General features: G+C 39.7%; 1 protein-coding gene across 2 annotated transcripts in view; it reads left to right on the top strand.

Annotated features, from left to right (window-relative positions):
• LOC110987104 (tyrosine-protein phosphatase non-receptor type 9-like) overlaps positions 1-22,086 on the top strand; it is a 47,814-nt gene that overhangs the window by 4,174 nt on the left and 21,554 nt on the right. Inside the window, exons 1-4 of one of the 2 annotated variants that reach the window (XM_022249547.2) lie at positions 7,303-8,136; positions 9,896-10,039; positions 13,730-13,819; positions 14,302-14,426. In XM_022249547.2, the coding sequence (XP_022105239.2) occupies positions 7,993-8,136; positions 9,896-10,039; positions 13,730-13,819; positions 14,302-14,426 (503 nt within the window). In that variant the 5' untranslated portion in view covers positions 7,303-7,992. Of the gene's footprint in view, positions 1-7,302; positions 8,137-9,895; positions 10,040-13,729; positions 13,820-14,301; positions 14,427-22,086 lie in introns of those variants that run through there. The other variant, XM_022249548.2, reaches the window with a different exon arrangement.

Genomic DNA, 22,086 nt, shown 5'->3' with positions numbered 1-22,086 from the left:
TACTTAGTATCGTATATTTCACTTCAATTCTGATTGTACGTGTACACGTATGTTGTACAGTGTATGTGTTTGAATTGAAGATGGAACTTATACAAAGTTATAGTAATTAACGGTATTTATGTGAGGTACATGTACATTTACATAATTAAATACATATAAGCAGTCATCATTAATGCAAATGACCACATTGATCACTTACATGTACATGTAGCATACATGAACATGTACATGTGCAGATCTATACAGCGCATATGATACCGGTACATGTGTCTTAGTATAGGAGGATCAAGAAGCTTTGCCGATCTGTTGCTGTAATCCCTCCAGCAGTTCACTTCCTGGTTTTGCCAGCCGCAGGAAAGCCTTTCTGTTTGAGATTTTTGAAGTCCTCTTGTCTTTTTCAGGCTTAGCACTGATGAACAAATACACTGTACATCTTTACTTGTAGAGTTGATGAGCTTTTTCTTTTCCCGAAAGGCTGAGACAGGTTTCCCCTGGGGTGCTTAATAAAAACTTCAAAGGGTCCATGCAAGGAACTGCATAACCTTGTTGGGTTCAGCATGGTTATGGTTAAATGGCAATTTTTGTGCCACCTGCTCTCATCTTACCGGTACATGTACATGTACGTATTGACATCCTTGGGATTGAATGTACTGTACTGAGAATACACACGAAAAAGCATTTAAGAAAATTTGGCCAAGCTTTTCTGGACAAATGTACAGTACAAGTACCACAGTTGCTTTGATGTCAGAGAAAGACACTATTGAGTTTAAAGGTTTTCTTGTCAAACTGTGAATCCTTGCAGTACTTAGCTAATTGAAAGCATGGCTGAGGAATGGGTGTCCCGTGCCATGCTTTGCATACATGTACCGGTACTGACACCACAGTTTATCACAAAAAGAAAAAAAAAAGGACAGCGGAACAACGAAACAGTCCAACCGTTTTCATGTAAAAATCAACACAACATTGAAATTTGTCTCTCTGGAATGACGTCAAGGTTTCTCTGCGAATGAATGTGGAAAGTTGCATTGGCATTACAGCTAAATACCTTTTCAAACAGCAAAGCATACAGTGTACCTGTACAGGACATGTATTATTGCACATATGTAGGTAAGATTAATTCAAACACAAAACTACACTTTGAATTTGAATTGTGTAGACCCCATAAAATACAGGCAGGGAATGCAAGGGTTGTTGACTGTGTCGGGGTCTAAAATGTACATGTAAGTTCTGTCGGGATACATATACATGTAGAGGTACAGGTGCAGTGTATTCATACATGTACATGTTATACGTGTACCGGTACATGTACTTGGTTCATTTACTTTGTCATTTTTTCTGTAAATGAACTGTAGTGAAATGCCATGTCGGCCTGATTTGTGTGAATCGAGTTGGGGCGTACTGTTCGGACGATCACAATCAGACAACGCAAGGCGAAACAAACACACAGTTACAGTTGCAAACTTCAGCAGTGTCGATTTATTTCAGATGACTCATCGGGCTAAGATTCCAGTCAGTGAATTACCAGTTTGATAAGATTATTCTCTCCCCCCCCAATCATCAGGCCGTTGGTGCTGCGCTGGTGCAGCCTCCACTTCTTTATCCCTTCATGTCCGACGCCATTGACAGGCCTTTTTCGTATCCCCCGCCGTCTGTCCCATGCAACGTACACACCTGTTTTTCCATTCGTTTTCAATGTCCTACCCAATAACATGTTTCCAGCCTCGCGCGCAGCGCGCTATCTTTCTATTGGTTACTGTTGACCCAGGGTCACGCAACTTTCAGTGCCCCAGATAGAGTGTGCTATATTTAGCTTTTACACTTCTACAACACATGTGTACGCCATATAATGGTCGTCGTGCGAAGCCATTTCCCTACAGAACTACGTATGTACGTGTATTCTTGCACTGTGTAGTCGATGGTTGTCAGAACAATCCAAAAGTGAAAAGAATGTGTATACTGTTGGTTTTTCTCCCCCTCCCACTTTGTAGTGTGTGTCTCCCTCCCATCCCCGGAAAACACAAGTGGAGATGGTCATGAAATTTTGTGAGGTACACATGTAGGCGACCTCGCATACAAGTACTGTTACTTGTATTTAAATAGGGAAACCTCGGACTCAGAAAGAGAATTTGCATTTTGCAAGCAGATGAATTGCTTATGTACAACTTGAATAGATCTAGCGATAGGTCTGGTATGTTCCTGATATCTCACAAGTACTTTCAGTTTCTACCGAAGCAAACATTAGCAAGGTTTGCAGTCTTTTTGAGAGTGCGAATATACCGTAAATTTGCTGTGGGCAATGATTTGCAATTGTTGGTGGCATTTGCATACCGGTACATGTAATGTAAATGTAATGCACCACTCAATACACTCTGAAGTACTCTGTGAAGATTAATTGGCTTAATTCAGCCAACCCACTGATTGCTCACTCTACAAAGTTTTTCTGTGTCATATTCAGGAATACTGCCTAAGTATACAGATTAGTATCTGAAGCTGAATCAACTTGCTGCACTCAATAACAGCATGTGCACAGGTACCGTGGGTCAGTGTACCATCTCCTCCATTTACAATGTACAATGTACCGGTATTACAATTTACATGTACATGTATCAATGAATCAGGCCTTGACACTCAATCTATATTCACACATTTAAACAGGTGTCTACCGGTACATGCATGGTAGTGTATGTGTTTTATACATGTACCGGTACGCATGAAACTCCGTACTTCATGTACATGCCACTACAGTAGTTGTGCATTTTAAATACACGTACATGTACATGTACCGTAGTACTGGCACATTGGCATTGTCATGAGATCGATTGAAAAATCCTGAATTTCACTGACTTCTTCAGACAATATCCTGTTGTTGTTTCCATGAACATGAATTGAAATAAACAGCTGATTTCAAAGAGCAGTAATTGTTTGTGATGAATGTGATTATCCCTCCCACACAAAAAAATTACGACTGGTACATGTAGCTTATAGTATACATGTACAATGTATGCACAATCTGTACAGGATGTACCCATACTGGTACATGTCCTACTGTAGTACACGTACATATGTACTGTACATATGTACTGTACATATGTACTGTACATATGTACTGTACATATACATGCAGCTTCAGGAGCATCCCTTCCATGCATTTCAAATGCAAATATAATCAGTAGAACAAGTCCAAGGTCAAGACTAATCCAACAAACACTCTGCAATCACAACTGATTCTTGGAAATTTGATGATGCAGTGGTTGGCATATTGTTCGTTTACTCAATGCGTTCCCATTCGTTGTCATTAAGTACCCATACCAACAGTGTAGGGCTGTGCCGAACATCTGAATAACCGAATATTTGATTGATTGTCTGATATTTGAATATTATTTTTCGAATTTGAATATTCGAATGCGAAATTCATGTAAAGGAAGGGAAAATTTTCTGTAGTTTTAGATGAGAAAAATTGCATTATGGACTCTCGTTCCAAGCAGATTTAAATGAAAAGCGTCAGAAATCTTACAACGATTAAGAAGTAAATTACATGTATTCATTGAATAATTTAGAAAGTAGAAATTTTCAATAGGGCAAAAAGTCTTGTTCTGTTTATTGATTCAAGAAAAATCTTAACAGTTTGTTACTTACCAGTGATTTTAACTCATAAATATTCATAGTACTGTCTACATGTATTACGAAAGACCTAATTTCTAATCTTTAACTCCCATAATCTTAAACCAGCTAAATGTATTTCTATTGTATGGAGACAATTTGATATACTGAAACTTATGCTTTGTCAAAAACGTGTAGAAATGAAATGTTCATCGTAGGACAGGGTGCTGGGTCTCGTATAAGGCTCGGCCTTTTTTCCCAGCATCCTACGTCTTCGTTAATTGCATATGAATCAATATAACACTGTATCGTGTTACTCTGATTTTGTTTTCATTGTTCATCTACCTGCAGTGTTAACGAAAATGTGAAATAAACCAAACCCAACCAAACTGGGGTTGTTCCCACAGCTACCATTCCAGCTTGTTGGCACATGTACATGTATGCAGTACTTTCAGGATTCCTTATAAAATATGAGTTATTGTGTAACAGGATACATCGGCAGCACCTGGGCCTCCTTTGTTCTCTACCATAGAAAAAAAAAGTCGGTTTGCTAAACAGAGGGAAATCTTAGGAGACTTGTTTTGTCCCAGTTTCCCAGGAAGTGAGAGGTACCAAAATAGGATGGATCATTGGATGGCATTGATTGCACCTGTGCTTACGCGTACATAGTCATCCATTCTGGTCCTTTAGGACTACTCCTAAAATTAGAGCCACTTTCTGGGAATCTTTTTTATGGTACTCCTTTTTCATTTTTGTGAAAGGCAGAGTTTTTAACTGCCGGAAGAGTTCAGATTGGATGAGAAGATAAGGTTTTGTGTAAGAATGATGTTATTGGATCGTAGAGATGGAGGTTTTTGAGGATTGCACCTGTGCTTACGTGTACATGTACATAGCAACCATTTGCCAACTCAAAAGTTGCTCAGAATAACTTTGCCGATAGCCACTTTACTGTGTGAATATGAATTTACATTTAAATGTACATGAATCTATTTAGGGATTTACATGTATTTTTTCTTACAATTTAACAGGGTTGTTGCACTTTATTGCCTTTGCTTGTACACACATCTGCACACACAGGTGATGGAGTGTATTCTTTATTGTGGTCTGGGAGGCTTTTGTGCTTCTCCTTGGCACTGCATGAAAAAGTTGAACACCAGACATGTGGACAAATTGGTAAAGAAACCACAATAACGAGGTCTACAGAAAAACAGATTACATTTGTTCGTTGTGCAGTTAGGCAATACTTGCTCCTGCCATTAATGTCTGTACCTACATGTACATTGTGTTTGCAAACCATTTGAACTCGGCTTGACACACTCATTTTCTATTAAAATGAAATAACGGATGTGGTGTCCGTGCAGTAATGCTTACTTGGGGGGAGGGTGGCATGCTCAGTATTGTGGAAGTTGATGTAACTTACATACTGCACCCTCCAGCCTCTTTGCTGAGAATAAAGTTGTCAGTGAAATTAATGTCAAAAAGGATTATACTACCGGGGGTAGTACATGTAGATGAAAAATGATGGGGAAAGATAACACAGGGTCCAAAAAAAGAGAAGCCAAAGAAGTTGAGCTGGCTTGTAAAATTTGGTATTTAAATATTGTTTGTCAATGTAAACATTTAAGTTTAGGACCATATGTATTATTTTGTTACTCAATTTGTATTGATTACATGTACATGTGTATTTGGCTTAAAGTTTGTGAAACTTTAGGCTTCTTTTAAAAAACTCAGTTGGCAAAAATTCCTGACCAAAAAGTCTCACAAAACTCAAGCAAAAAATGTTGGTTAAGTACCAAAAGGTTGTTATTGAAATGGATGACATAAATTTTGAAGACACTTGGGCATGTTAGGGAAGAAGTCTTCAAGACAGACCACTTGCTTCTGTGTTAATAATTACATGTAAATCTTGCATGGAAATTAACAGAAAAAAAGGAGTCAATTGGTAAATCGAACCTGTGATCAAAGAGACAGTGGTGTACAGATCAGAAAATTCTTTTGGAAAACTTGGCGGCATATGATACATGTGCACTTCAGTTTACAAGATGAAAGGAAGTGCCCATCTGTAATGTTACTTGCACTGTCAACCATTCTAGCCATCTCTTCCTAGTGGCGCTGAGAGAATTGGGTCAAATCAATAAATGCACATGTGGTTAATGTCTGTTTGAATTCAGGAAATAGACCTTCCTGAATTTTGTGTTGTGTTGATAACATACATACATGTCCCGGTACAGGTATATGTATACATGTAGTTCAGGAAAGTTTCTTCATCATTGGATTGATGTTACATGTACATGTACAATGTACACTATATATGTATATTGTCAGTGGGTGGGAGCCTGAGCAGTGTTGTACCGGTAGCCATGTACAGTGCAGATGTACCGTATATGTACGTGTACATGTATGTACCGAATGTGTGGCTGTGCAAGACCATCTTACTGGTATCATGTAAACAGAGTTTTGTAAGTGACAATGTGAAGTTCTACATCTACATGTACATGAAAGTGTCAGGCTTACATGTCAGGCTTACTGTTCTTATGCACGTCATGCTCACATGGGACCAGACTTCAAGTGCATTTTTCAATTTGTGGTTTCATTGTTTGGGTGATTTCTTATTGAAACTGCCAGCAGAATGCCCACTACTGTAAATTTGTGCACTAATTTCACAAAAATTATGCTCTGATTTCCAAACATACATACATGTACATGGAAATGGAGACAGGTTGACATTGAACAGACTTGTAATGACTCTGGTCTCTGTCTCCACAGAGTGCTACTGAAGTCACAACTTTGAAGCTCAGGACAGGATATGTATAACATGTACCGGTAAATGACTGGACTTAGCGGTACGTGTACAGTGTACATGCACATGTGCGTCAGTGCTACCAAATGACTTGACTTGAGGCAGTAAATGTACATTAGAATGACTTGACTTGACTCGGATCAAGATTTTACAACTCTGTAAAAAGATACCAAGACTACATGTACTGTACATGTACATGTAGTTTTAGATCTATTTTGTTTGTGGTGCAGTATTTCATGATTGAGTCACATGAACCACATCTCCAGCATTGGAACTGCAAGGGGTGTTTACTCCTACCGGTAGTTTTGTGACATAAGTTGTACATGTATATATCCCCATTCATCAAGTGGCAATTTTTAGCAGAGATTTGGTTTTGACTATTTCCAGGAAGTTGCTCACACAACATACATGTACAATGTAGGGTACCGGTAGCAACTACTGTAAGTCTGGCCTGTCCCCATGCCCAGCAAAAATGTACTGGTATTGTTTGATACAAGGCAGCTCTTTTAAACTGAAAATTTGGTCGTGTACATGTAGATAAAGTTTGTACTGGTAAGAAGACTGGTTTCCCCTGAGAGTAATTTCGTTGAGCAAGGAATGCTGCAGCATCCTGTAATGGAATACCCATGTGCTATTGAAGTTTTTCTCTGGTGTGCATGGGAACATGAAAGAGAATACACCCTGTTTGGTGCAGCTCTTTTGTTCACAGAATTTTATGAAGAAAAAGAAGGGGGGGGGAGAATCCTGTCATCATATTTCCCCAAGCAGACACTTTGATCCATTATGTTCTACATTGCCTCATGGATTTCCTGGAACTTGCCACTTCCGGGTGAAAGAAGGCCTGGCGGAACTTGGCTCACGTAATATCAGCTGATTGTCACAGTAGATACAGTACCGGTACCTGCGTACAACGGCTACTTAGCACAGGCATGCTGCTGTTTTGTTATTACCAACACTGAGCTGGATTTTGGCTTCATGTACGTGTACCTGGAGACTGCTCCTTTCTTAACATCCTGGGCAGGTTTTTTTTTTTTTTCAAGGAATCCTGTCTACGTACATCAGTGAAAAGATTCCAACGTTGTTTGTGGTTGTGCAATCTTTTGGGAGCACTGCCTTATTTAGTTCCATCTACTTCATTGACTGTCAACAAGTGACATGCTTTTTTCCCAACTTTAACTGCTTTGGTCTAAAATTTATACGCAAGCCCAAAGACCATCATTCAATGACAATATTGAACTGCACAGTCTTTGTACATGTAAACGTGAGTGATAGGTGTACATGTACTGTACGTTGTTGCAAAGTGTACATAAGTGATAGGAGGAGGTCTGTCCACAGCAAAGACATTTGACTCTGAAATAAGTGAACATGGTGAAACGCTCGTTGGTGCTGTAATTGGATTTGAGAACTTGGTACTAAGTTCTGAATTCTATAAGTTGATGCTACCGGTAGGCTCACAGTTTGCGTTGAACTTGTTCCAGTGATTGGCTTTAAAAAGAAGTTTAACCTGTTGCCGAAGTGTGACATTATACCTGGACGTTCACCACTTTTTTCTACTTGCGACGATACAATACGTGACGGTGTACATTGTGACCATGCTACATGTACCGGTAGTAGCTGCCCCAGGCATGGATACCAGACCAGCTCTCGATAAGACCATATGGGTTGTCGTTGGAATGACGGGGGATTGTAGTGAGGAGAACACGGAGCAAGAGGCCGCAGAGGGAGAACTCTTGGAAGTAAGTCTGGACACGCTGGCCAAATGGTTTGCTGTGTTAAAGGGTACTCGGATAAATTTGTGTTTGGGTCTGGGGAATTCAGACGCTAATTGTGTATGATAGCACCAGTACATGTAGGAGTATACCTTTTTGTACATCATGATGTATACGTGTACATTTGTACATGTACCAGTATGTGGACCGTGTACAGCACGGATTCCTTTGATATGAAAAATGCAGTATCTTCATGTGTACAGTATGTACCTTGATGATGGCCTTTTTCTTGGATTTATTGTTTGAAATGATGTGAATACGTGTGTACGTGTTACGGTATTTTAAAGATAATATTTCAATTGAGACTGGTATGTTCATTTGGCCATATTGTACAAAGAGTTCGCTGCATCTTGTACTGGTACATTGTACATGTGTATGGGTAATTCTAGACATTAGGGGTCCATTCTTTTTGTGTGTGTGTCCCTGTCACATCTGACATTGATAATGTAAGTTCAAAAACCTTTTCTAATTTCTAAGAGTGATGAATTAACGCAAATTACATGTACCTGCCAAACAAATACTTTGGACCCCTAATTTGTGGGATTACCCAATCTTTTTTTACATACATATACATACACTGTACCAGTACATGTACATGTATGGTACATGGACATGTACCGGTACATTCACACGTACAGTGTACCGGTACATGTATACACGCATACATGTACATATACATGTTATAAGTATACATGTACATGTACCGGTAAGTGCGTTGCGAGTATTTAGAGTAGAGTACATGTACAATGTAAGTGTACATGTACATGTCTACAACATGTTATATATATACATGTACATACCGGTAGTATACAGGTATACTTATGGCAGGTTCCTCAAAATATGGACCATTAGACCAACTTTGGGGGTTCATTTTTCCTGAAGTGAACAGCAGTGAATTAATTTCCAATGTTTGATGTAATGAGGGAAGTCATGGCTGATATCTGGAACAATGATGACCGTGTTAACCTTTCAACTTAATTGGAGTTAATTAATTAAAGTCTCGAATGTTAGCAATTTTGAGGGACGTGGTCTCCCTGTTAAAATCCGAGCCAATAGAATTTACTGAGGAGTACACATGTACATGTACAGCACATGTACAGCACATGTATGCACGTGTACCGGGTACACTATTGCAATGTATCGGGGTATCAACATGTGCCTTTCTTTCTGTTGTGACTTGTCAAAGTGCTTACATGTATGTGCCTTAACCTGAAACATGCATTTACACAAATATGTCACTGCAGTACCGGGTACATGTACATTGCCTTGAATTTGAATGCACATATTCATACTGAGCTCTGCCCCCCCCATGATAACACAGAGACCCAAGGTTTACCGTATCTTGAAACAGTTTCTCCCAGTAGGATTATACAGACTGGCTTTGAGCCCACAACCTGTAGCCCTGCTTGCATGTATATGTACATATGTAGCGGTACATGTACAGTACATGTACCTTATGTAAGCCTGTGAAGATACCGGTACTATATGAACAAAAGCACAATGTCTCTAACGATAACAAAATGTACATACATAATGTCCCATAGAGATTCAACTTCATTGGTGGACATGAAGTTTGCAGAGAAAACTTCTAGAGCAGGTTTTGTTTAAAGTCTGAAAGTGTACACACTTTGGCTATATTCTCAACTGAAGTATTGAAGACTGGTCCAAATCAAATGTACTTATTTTGTAAAATGTACCGTATTTTTGTGTCTCATCCCTACCCCAGGCCACCCATCTATTTCTGGATCACCTAAACAGAGTACGAGCAGAGTACAATGTGGCACCGGTATCGTGGAAGACGGCTGTGCGCTTTTTAATGGCAAGGAAGTTTGACGTGAAGAGGGCGTTAGAACTGTTCAAAAACCATGCGGTAAGTGACTGGCTGGAATGGCCAGGATTTGAGAGGTTTAGATTCATTTTCGTCAAAGGATACACTGTAGATCATGTTTATTTAACCTTTGGTGTGTATCCCACATGTACATGTGTACATGTACGGTATTTCAGCAGAGATGCATTGCCAAAGTTCTCATTTCACAGTTTTGGTGGTTAAGTTTTATGCCGTGTTTTTTGTTTTGCGTACCGATATGTGTACAATTTGTCAAACGCAAAGTGCAGTTTTCCCATTGTACAGAATTGCTATAGCCTTCTATGTTTGGAATTTACCCTAACTGAACCTTGGGATTTGAGAAGAAGATTCAGTGCAAGCGGAGCGATATTGTATGGGACAAGAATCATTTCTCGGTCAGTATAATGAGTGACCCACTTAATAAAATGTGCAATAAGTCAGGAGTGTTGGTGTGAATAGTGGTCACTTGGGCAGATTGAAAAGTTGGTTTGAAACTGATCCCTGGTATTTGTGGTTTGACATTTTCAAGTTATTTTATTAGTACAGTTGGAAAGTACAGTACTGTTTGCATGCACTCTGTAATGTGAGTTGTAAGTGGAATTTCTTTGGGCATTAAGTACCAGTAATCTTTTTCACTGATCCCAAAAGTGTCAGTTTCCTCAATGTTGATAATTTTTGGAGCCGTTTGTTAAAATTTATTCCAGCAGTATCATGTTTTTCAAGCCTACATGTACACGTAACTACATGTACATGTATGCAAATTGTTCAGGTTTTTGAAAGTTGACCACATTACCATTATTTATGCAAAAGATAGCAAGAACAGAAAAACAGCATGTTTCCTGAACTGTTGAATTTGATCTTCAGATGGTTTTGTCCAGTATCATCTCCATGAGCATGGCCATAACAGTAGAAGGAATTTCACACACTTAAATCAGTTGGAACTGTCATACAAATTTGCATCTCCCTCCCCTCCGGATGGATGGATGGAAAGGCGATCTTTTATCATGCTGTTTTTGTTCAGGTTCTGTTGCGAGACTGGCATTGCAAATGAACTGACCAGGTGCCTGAAAGAAGCATTTCGGACACCCTATAGCTAAACCAAGACTTCCTGTACAAAGGTTTTACTTGATCCATGTGACCTTCGCATTTCCTGTTGTAACTTTTTTGCCTTTTGCTTTTGAGATTTCATTCAGAACTTGTAACCAACCGATTCAGTTGTCAGTTGCGTGTGCCCCAGATGCATATGGGTAAATTTGGCTACAATCTTTGGTGAAAAGTGTTCCTACATGTACATGTACACAACATTGGAGGAATCTAGGTGATTTTGGCTGCACAGATGTGCCCTTTTACTGAAACTTTGGCTGTCGCTGACAATCTACAGTTGGAACCCTGAAACCCTCAGTCCTCCTGTTCAATTGAAAAAACAGCAACACTGTTTTGAACATGTAGCTTCATTTTCATTTGAAACCTGGGAGACTGTCCAGGACTAGTTTACCTTGAGTTGAAAAAAAAAACCACACTCGCATAACAAACAGTGACTCCAACAACACATCTCCTAGTCCAGACACCCCTCTGGCTAAGACCTTGCTGTTGTTGCTTCACCTTAAAGACTCATCATTAAAAAGTATGAAAAAAAAACATGAAATTTATTCTCAAGTACTGGTAGTGCACAAGTTTGTGGCATTCTACTGTATTTGCACATTTGGTGCAGGTTTAACCCTAACCCTCCTCAATCCTCCAAAATTTTTGGAGGATTTCGGAGGATTGAGGGAGAATCCAATTTTGTTCACCCCGGAAGGATTGAGGAGGGTCCCTAGCAAAAAGGACCTACATGTAAGGGGTTTGGGTTAAAGCCGGTAGCGGAGCACTGTACCCGTACCGGGTACATACATGTACATGTACACATACATGTACAAGTACAAAACCAGTAATGTGAGCAATTTCAGTTTTTATCCTGTACCATGTCTGACCTCTCTCGAAAATCCATGAAGAATTTTTACCACAACACAAAGGGCCTTTCAGTTGTTGCGTTGCCCACATGGCAGTGAAAAGGGATTTTTTTTTTGTTTTGCTGTCAACCCACCGTTACCAAGTGGGTCAACTGCTGGTCCAGACAGTGTTTGTAATGCAGAGCTGCACTTTGAATTGATTTATAGTGTGTTTGACAATTGCACTGAGTACATGTACCCATTACCTGTATATTAGCATTCCATTAGATGATTCCTAATTACCGGGTAGACAAGCAAGCTGATTTATGGCTCAGGTTTTATTGGAACGTGTTATTGCTTTTGGTACCAGTACCCCTGTCCCCAAGCAGTTCTGTAGAATCTATTTGCAGTCAGAATGGTGAACTTTCCTACCCAATAAGAATAGTTGACTATGAAACATTGTGTTCATTGAATGATGAGTTACATGTACATCACACACCAAACAACAGGAACCACAAACTACTGATTACTGGCACACAAAGTTCATGTACTGTACATGTGTAATTCTGTTGTCTTTTTGGAAAGCCTTTAAATTGTTTCTGGTACAGTACCGTACATGTATGTTTGTCATGTTCCTGGAATTCTTGAAAATATTTGCTTTTTCTATTCAGCTCCATGTTCCAGTGCATTGGTGCTATGGTACAGTATATTGGTATGTACCGTTACGTACACGTACATGTACCGGTACATGTACCACACTCAGTGGACATTTGCTGTAGTTTGAATCTGATTTTAAATATTTGTAATGCATATAATTGCCTGAAAATTACATGCAGATTGAAATTACGTACCGGTACTGAAATCATGTGTACCGGGTAATCATACATGTACATGTATGCCATGTTCACTACTTGTGTACATGTAAATACTCTTTCTGATGTCTGGTGAACTACTCAGTAGTACAAGTCTGCAGCCATGTACCGGCACAGTACCTGTATCATTTTTTGGGGATGTTTAAAAACTGTATTTACTTAGATGTACTTTTATTATCCGTTATGTGCAAGATGACGTCTAAACATGCAGGGATTACCGTACCTGTGTTGAAGCGCAGAGGACATTTAAACATGTTCCAGCAAATTCTGTACATCTTGCCCTGTGATGTCTGGTAGTCCTCATGCTCAAGTTTTTCCCATTGAGTTTGTACACACACACACTGGGTCAAAATGGTTCTTGGAGGTTTAGAGCGTGTACTGTGCTCGAGCGGCTATGCCAGGCCATGGATGGGCGTTGTAGCAAATTTGTCACTCCGCAACATAGCTCCAACAGAATTTTCAAAAATATTAAGACAAATCTTGAACAAATGACTTCAGGGATCAGTATTTGTTTGTAATTTCCAGTTTTATAGAGGACTTATGGTTTGTAATGAGACATGTTACCGGTATCTCTAAAATGGTCTTGCACAGGGAAAGAAATTGTGGAGGTACAAAAATGTACCGGTAGACCTTCACTTTGTTAAAGGACAATTTCTTTGTTTAGGCATACTGGGACTGATTTGTGGAGACGTTTCTTTGTCCCCATAATGTTTTTGGTCCCCATAGAAATAGGTGAAATTTTGTGTACCCGGTATGTCCTCACAACTAAGGAACAAGACTGTGTGTACATTTCATGTGTATTGAACATAGTCTTCTTTTTAAACCAAAATTCATTAGACTTTTTTGGTGGTTGCTTTTACTTGTAATTTCTGAGGTGTGTTTATAATTCTGGTGTTTTCCATTTGCACTCACAGGCACTGAGACAAAGGGAAGGCCTCAGCCACTTATCACCCACAGAAGAACCACTCAGCAGAGAGCTCCTCAGTGGGAAGTTCACCATTTTGGTAAGTTCTCAAGAAGCTAGTGGGAAGAGTAAAGGGAATTCAGAGCTTTCAAGGCAGTCAGTTAGTGACGATAATGGAATATGAGTCGGGAATGGGCAAGGTAAAGAATGAAGGCTTATGTGTGTGTGAAGATAGGCTGATTCCTTTAATGTCACCTCCTTGGGGCGTTGCTTTGCGGACAGCAACGTTAGACTAAAAAGGCCACCACAGTGGGAGATCTCTTCATGTACAGTGTAGTAACAGCCCAACAGCATCCTTGCTGAGATCCCTTCCAGTACACTCAAACAACTTCCGCCTCACAGAAAGCCAGTGGGAATTCCGTGCACTGAAACTGCCCAGAATTATCAAGCCCCTTGAGTACCAGTAGCTTGGCCCTTCCCCCCCTCTCCTTTCAAACCATCCAAAACCTCTCTGCGGACTTTGATGGATCAGGGAGGGTTAATATATTGGTTTGTTTTCCCCATCCTGCTCCTATCCCCCAGCCTCACAGAGACACGACGGGGGCGGCCATCGCGTTGTTCTCGGCCAAGCTGCATGCTCCCAATGCGGTCCCCATGCAAGCCGTCCTACAGGCCGTGGTGTTCCAGCTTGACCATGCGTTGTCAGAGTAAGTCTTCTTCATTTCATCTGCTGCATTAGGCTCTCCTTGGCCAAATCAGTCGTATGTTTCAAATGGGAAAAAAAAGAAGCTGCACTTAAAACAATTTTGAAAATTGAAAACCAGTGGAAAACCCTAATCCCTAAGGTATTTTTGTTGAAAAGATTGACTCTTCAATTGTGTAAAATCAATCTTTACTGTAAACCACTGATACATGTACATGTATGTGCTGTACATATACCGGTACCTTGTGCACTGAGCAGAAATGGGACTTCAGCTCTAGTCAACCAGAAGATGGTAAATTACAATCCTGAATCCATTAAAATTCTGCAAACCCAGGTCTTGTGTTTCAGCAGATGGGGTTACCATTCCAGGAAATGGTACGGTATACATGTAGCCAGATGTTACAGCTATAACGTAAATGCGGGTCCTTTGGTTTGTCTTTCTTACTTAATTAATAGACTTTTCTTGTGTGTGGTTTGGTGGGTGAGGAACTTAATGTGTATGTACATGTAACTTTCTTTATTGGTTTTCACAAAGTCGGTTTTGACAAACTACAGTCTGAGTATTGTTTGGTCTAGTCGATGTGACCCCCAGTCTTGTGCACTGAGGTAAATTTTTGTTAATACTCCTTGGCAAGCTTCGGTCATGAGAAAGTAGCCTTTTTTTTCTTAATTTTTGGGGTTGGACAGTTGGGGTGGGTATTACACCTGTGCAGTGCAGTTACCATTGATCCGTCATCATGTACATTGATGTTGCAATATTCGTTGCTCCTTAAGCGTGGTAAGTGAAGAAATTAAGAAAACATAAAATAAAAATACTGCTTTTCCACTAAAAGAGTCTAATTCCTGCTGACATTTCTTACGAGATCCTATTCATCACTACTGCCTGGAGGGGGAAAACAGTCCCCTTGGCATTTTCATTTCCTCGGTTTGCACAGCAACTGCAATCTCTCCCCCAGATTGTCAGTCCCAACTCATCCGTCAGTTTATCGCCAGCCCATACTGTATCATCCAGGTTGTTGACTGAAGCGCATTGCCTGAGCTGATATGCCACGGTAGATTGTCTGTCACTGCGTTGTTGAAGTATTGATTGGGTTATTAGCCATCAAGATTTCCCGTGAGTCATTCGAGGAAAGACGGGCTTAGCTGGGATCGGAATAGGGATCAGGGTGGCTTAGTGCCTATCACTTTTTAAATGTTGTGCCCGGATTGACAATCGGAATCATTGAGTTGGGGAAATTGTCCCCTTGTCAGAAAGTAAAGTCAAATATTTGCAGAGATACATTGTACATGTACCCAGTCATTCTTTACATTTTGTGTTAAAATGTACCTTTAATAACAAATTTTATTTTTTCTTTTGGTAATTTTGATTCTTGAATGGAAATTAGGAACAAGTAATTGCCAAAGTGAAACTTGTTGTGAGTATTAAAGTTTGTAATTAAGATCACTTGTACATGTACCGGTATGTCCAGGTATGAGTACCGATACTTATTCCTCAAGTTTGCAAAATGGATTGCCATGACAACTGGAAAGAATCTTATCTGTGTTGCGAACAAGTACAGTGGAATGTTGCTATACCAAACACCGCTATACTGAACATTGAACGGCTGTACCGAACATCGTCCTTGGCTCTCAATAGTTTGTGCACAAAAGCTACTGAACATAATGCAGTTGCAAATAAACCGAGATTCGCCACAGCATGCATCAGAGATCTATCCTGAGCGGTAGCTTCACTACTTTTAGGATAAACTAAATATCAATTTTGTAACTCAAGATTTAATAAATAACAAAAATAATTAACAGGTACATTTCTAGAAACTTCAAACATGAATGCAACTGCAAAACATCACAAAAACAGCGAATCACAGTATCACGAGAGGGTGTACTTCAGTTAGACAAGAAAGGGTGCTATTCAACATGGCAACGAAACATTTAGCAGTTAATTTCACTATACCGAACAACCGCTGTACTGAACATTTAGCGTGGACCCCGTCGTGTTTGTTATAACGGCGTTCCACTGTATAGATTGCTCAAGTTATTATCATTCACGTGTTGCCACTCCAAATGCATGTCAGACTTACATGTACGGCACATGTGTAATTATTGTACCACTGTAAAGCTCTGAAATCTCAGGGGGTGAAATTTTGGTCAGACATTGGATATTTTCCAACCAGTTCAATAGCGGGTACCTGGTACCTTTAAAAATGGATGACAGGGCTACACACGACAGCTCATCTGACCTTGATAAATCAGCAGACTAAAAAATGCCAATGTTTAAGCACATTGCGTGTATTAATGCCCCCTCTGCATTCCTAGACGACAGCTTGAAATCAGGCAGAGAATATTTATGGTTGACAAAGCGGAACTGTCAGTGTCATGTATAAAGACAGATAGTCTTACTCAGGCTCTGTCCAAAAAGTGCGCTCGTAAAACCACAAACATGCATGTACCGGTATTCATAGTTTTGCACATTCATTTTACTCGGGAAGGAAATTATATATATGGTATATGTGGCCTAGCGAATGTACAATATGCACTGCACGGGTATGCTGTTGTGTAGCAAATAAATGTACGCATACATGTACATGTATGTTCACTCATTTGACAAGAAAATACTTTTATATACATGTGTACTAGCATTGTCAGGTTGTTAATTTTTGTAAATCTGATGTCTGTGTTTTTGTGACCCTGAAAAAGTCCTCAGCAAGTATTCACTGGGGATACAGAACTGATGAATTATACACGTATGGGAAAATCAATGGAAAGAAGTTGCCAACAAAGTTAAAAGCACTAAAAAAATATTGAAAAATCAGAGTCAGTGCTGAATGTAAATGTACATGTACATGTACTCAAGATTACAATGGTTGTGGTTTGTTTACTCACCAACTTGAAAAGTAATGACAGAGAAACATACATACCTGTACCAAAATCATATCTGAAATAAAATATCTTTTGGGAAAGGTATTCTTATCAGTGCTACCGGTAAATGAACCGAGAATAAACTGACCATGAGGCAATTAGGCAATAAGCCTCATCTCTCCCACAAATCTCCAAAATTTGCACCCCTGAGAACAGAGTTGACACTGTTACCGGTATGGGCTTTCTTGTCGGGAAAAAAGGAAGATGCACAGTTAATGTAAACATAAGCATAATCGAACGGAACAGGAGCAGCCAACGATTTCCCTTGTCTCTGAAATCAGAATCCTTGATTACTTGCAGTCGCTGAACATTTTGTGCTATCAGGTTACAAGCCAGGCAAATGTCTTAATGAAATTGCCGAGAGCAGTTGGGGAGAGAAAAAAAAAGGAGAAAGAGGCGCATGTGCAAGTATGCATGTAGTACGGGCACGTCGGCCTGCCAGCCAGGCTGGCCTTAAATTGTGAATTCCTTCGAAGATGGGGATGTGACACGTTCAAGCGCATGTGGATCTCTGGGCCAGAACTTCTTTTTTCGCTGTCATGCCTGCCATTTCTCCATTGTCATTCTGGCATGCCGATTCCGGAGAGATTTTGTTTGGCACAATTTATGTTGCCTCTGGCTTCACAAACAAACTCTCTCTTTGGGATGTCTGTACCGAATGGTGCACCAGATGCCAACATGTCTAAGAAAGCCAGGGCTTGTGTATGGCAGTCAAGAATGCTCTGAGATCTTTAAAACAGATGCAAAATGGATATTAATGGAGCATACAAAATACAGGAATCTTTTGAATGACTGTTTTTTCTTTCCTTCTGTTTTGCTTACTTCAGATGTGAAAAAGAATTGTACATGTACATGTACCGGTACATGTATATTCAAAGTTCATAGTGACACCAAAACATTTCTTGCATACATTATGTACTTGCACAGTATTTGTTCATGATTCTTGAAATAAGTACGGTAGTTGCAACTTACAGTAGATAATTTTGTGTGATGGGTATGTACATGTACTGTACATGTATATCTCATTGGGCAAATTTGAATATTGATGATATGTACAGTGTACACTGTACAGGTGCATGTATCTTACATTTCAAGTGAAAATGGTGAAATGTAGACAAGTGAGCCCACACTGAGCTTTACTTAATTGGCAACATCCAGTTAGCGATAGTCTCTCACCCTCACATCATTGCCAATCACCCCCTTCATTTGGTGCATACATGTACATGTATATGAACATGTATATTGTACAATAGTGTACATTTTTGTTCAAGTGCAGGTTCAAATTTAATGTATTTCTTCATGCACACGTACTAGTACATGTATATGTACATGTACCAGTACAGACACCCCTGTGTATGTACATGTACCGGTCCATATACATGTACAGCGTTCATGTATATTGCACCTGATGTGCGCAAATAGGTATGTGTGCCAGTGTCTGTAAATGGATGAATAGTGAGGATGACAGTAAATGGAAAACCGGTACTTCGCTACTCGCCGTCACCCAAAGTGGGACACCTGCGAGCCATTACTATATGCAGGATCGCTGCAAAGATTGACACCCTGCGAGCCATGACTGTATGCAGGGACGCTGTAAAGCTTTCAGGATGTTGGCGTCAAGTGTGATGCTTGCAATGGTCCGACCTTTGCATCCCTTTGGGGGGGGAGGAGGGAGGAATCTGAAGATGTTTTCCTGGCTCTTGTCGAAATTGCTTTAAAGAAGGATACTAGAGTTGTTATGCAGCGTGACACGTTCAGTTCTGGGCAGCCATCAGTGGCCCCAGTTAAATGAAAAGAAGACAGACGAGTAGGCAGAATGACATTGCTTGGGATAAACTTACAAAGTAAAAGCATGTAGAACCTTGTACTCCTAAAAGTTGCACGTGTTGATGGGTCTGCAGTGGTTGGGTTACATTTTGTGACAATATACAATGTACTTGTACACTATGCATGGGTATTAGGGGGTCCCTGTGAGCAACTACATGTAAATTATTTACATGTTGGTTGTGGTTGTTCTTGTCATTGGCGAACGTTCCAGAGCTTTTCGATCTTGTCCAACATATACTGTTCATGTTCATCCACATTCTGCAACCAGTTTAGCTAGTTGCAGAATTTGGATTCACATACTGTACATGTACATGTGCAACAAGGTCACCATGCCATTTTTATCAAAGTTGGTAATGAAAAAATTAACAGTTTGTTTATCACTTTCTTTCTGAGCAAATAGTTCTCAAAACACTGCAACTAATTAACTTTTACATACATTTTGGAAGCTTGCTGCCAAATCTTTAAGCAACCGGTATTACGTGAATGTACAGTGTACCGGTACCGTACATATGTACATGTACAATGTACATGTATGTACAAGGAACCGGTACCGTACATGCACATGTATAGTGTACTGGTACGTGTTGATAAAGTCTATGAATACCATATTTTAAAAAGTCTGACATTTAGGGTCAATCAGCATTTAGAATGATGTTGACTTGTTGAGGTACATTAGGTGTGAGATTTCAGCATTTTTAGCAGATTTCAGCTTTTTTGTTGAGATGTTGACCCTGAATTTCAATTTTTTAGTACACCTGGTGAAACCTTTACATTTCAGCTTCTTGCTAGTTAATGTATTTTCAGCTTTGATTTTAACTGGTCACTCACACTCCTGATAAAGGCATATATTCTTCTGTGTTCCGGTACATGTAATTAGATAATTGTGCTTACATGTGCCTGTACCCTGTACATGTACATGTAATTAGATAATTGTGCTTACATTTGCCTGTACCCTGTACATGTACATGTAATTAGATAATTGTGCTTACAAGTGTCTGTACCCTGTACACGTACATGTAATTAGATAATTGTGCTTACATTTGCCGGTACCCTGTACATGTACATGTTTTTCTGTATGGTACTACATGTATGTATCATACCACACTTTCTTGGGAATTCATGGATTACATGTTTCCATGCTTGTGCGAAGCACACACATGTATATTTTATTGAAAATAGTTATTTTGTACAGTACAGTTGGCTTGATTCATGTACATGTGGATGGCAAATGAATACATTTGATTCCTGTGCCCACATCTAAATTCAGCTGTGATGATCAGCCCCGAATGGGTTCCTGGTACTCTGCCCTTTCCTGTTTGCCCTGCAAGGGCGTAGACAGTGGGGGTACCAAGGATGCAGGAAAACAAAGCCCAGGTGCTTTAAATACGCACACGTGCCAGTCCATGTATGACTCACGTTGGGTTGGTTTATTGGATATGCTGACTTCATCTGCCCAGTCCCAAAGAGCATTGGAAATGTGTTAAGAAATAACGGTACGGTGCTGTGTGTGGTTTCTGGCTATTTCAAAGGAAAGGGAAGTGGAACGAAAATGTTTCTTTGATTCAAAATTTTCATTTGACCCTTGCTCTCGGTTGCTTTGAGGGTTTCACAAATACTGTACTTTTCTTGAGTTTCCTGCAAAAGGAAATCAAGTCTAAATGCATCACAGATTAGACACAATTTTTCGGCAGTCATTCGTTGTCCCACCTTATCAGTACATGTACCGGTACATATACATGTAGTACCGTACCATACGAACTTGTACAATATGTACATAAACCTGTAAGTATTGGGAACAAAATAGGATGAAGTCAGCTTTGCTGAAACCCTCATTTGACTGGAGGTACATGTACAAAATGTAATTTTTTCTAAGGATCTGATGTAGGATAAAAATGCTGCAACCCAACAGTCAATCACTGAATTACATACAAGTACCTGTACATACACTGTACATGTACGTATGGGCTGTAATGTTTGCATCATGCATGTATATACAAAATCCCGTAGTCAAATTGTTATTATTCAAGGGACAGGGGCCTTATACATGTAGTACAGTCATACAAGGTGTATTGTCCTTGAGGTGGGCATTGCTTTGTCAATTAGCTGTCATTGCTGATTACTTTTCTGTACCTCTGTCAGTTGTATTCCTCCCTGTGTGGAGATAGGGAAATAAGTGACTCTTGATGCATTCTTGGAAAAAATCCACCAAACAGTGCCTGTAAAGTTGTGCATTCGTGATGGTACAATCGTGATGGTACATGTAGATGCACTTGTACATGTACAGGTACATGTATAGTACATGGTTTTAGAGATAAATTATGTACATGTACCTGTCTTGAGGGCCATACAGTATTATTGCTGTACTTGTACATGTACATTAAAGTGCATTAAATGAAAGCAGAATGGAATCAGGTTTCTTAGAATTTAGTTTTGTTTGATTGCTGTAATGTACATGTACATCAAATATGTACATGTATGCAAGTTCTTATTTTAGTTTCTGTTTTTTTTTCAGGAAATGCATGTATTTGTACATACGTTTATCTTTTCCTTTTTTGTGATGAACAGCCCTTAATAAAATTTCAGGTATGCAGCGAAATTAAAAGAGTAATATTGTGGTTGATTATATCATTTATTTTTTTGACTCATTACCCATTGTCAGTCATTTCCGTTCTGCCATGCCGCAGAAGGCCCATTACGATCACGACAAATTTTCCGCATGGGCGATCCCATTGTTTGCACAGTGCACACATGTACGCCGTGACTGCAGTTCTGTAGAATTCCCCTCCTCCTCAGTGCGTACCGAAACCATTTAAAAAGAAAAAGACATTCCCTTTCCCTTTGATGATTCCCGGGTGAACCTGTGTTCGGCTGAGCGTGCCAAATAATGGATGACTCATACATCCCAACATATACTTTTTGTA

This window comes from Acanthaster planci, linkage group LG05, assembly GCF_054643075.1.
Source record: "Acanthaster planci isolate LZ-2023a linkage group LG05, COTS_SCS, whole genome shotgun sequence".
In the NCBI taxonomy this organism is placed as follows: Eukaryota; Metazoa; Echinodermata; class Asteroidea; order Valvatida; family Acanthasteridae; genus Acanthaster; species Acanthaster planci.
The sequence above is the reverse complement of the archived record's forward strand: the minus strand, read 5'-3'. Positions and strand labels throughout refer to the sequence as shown.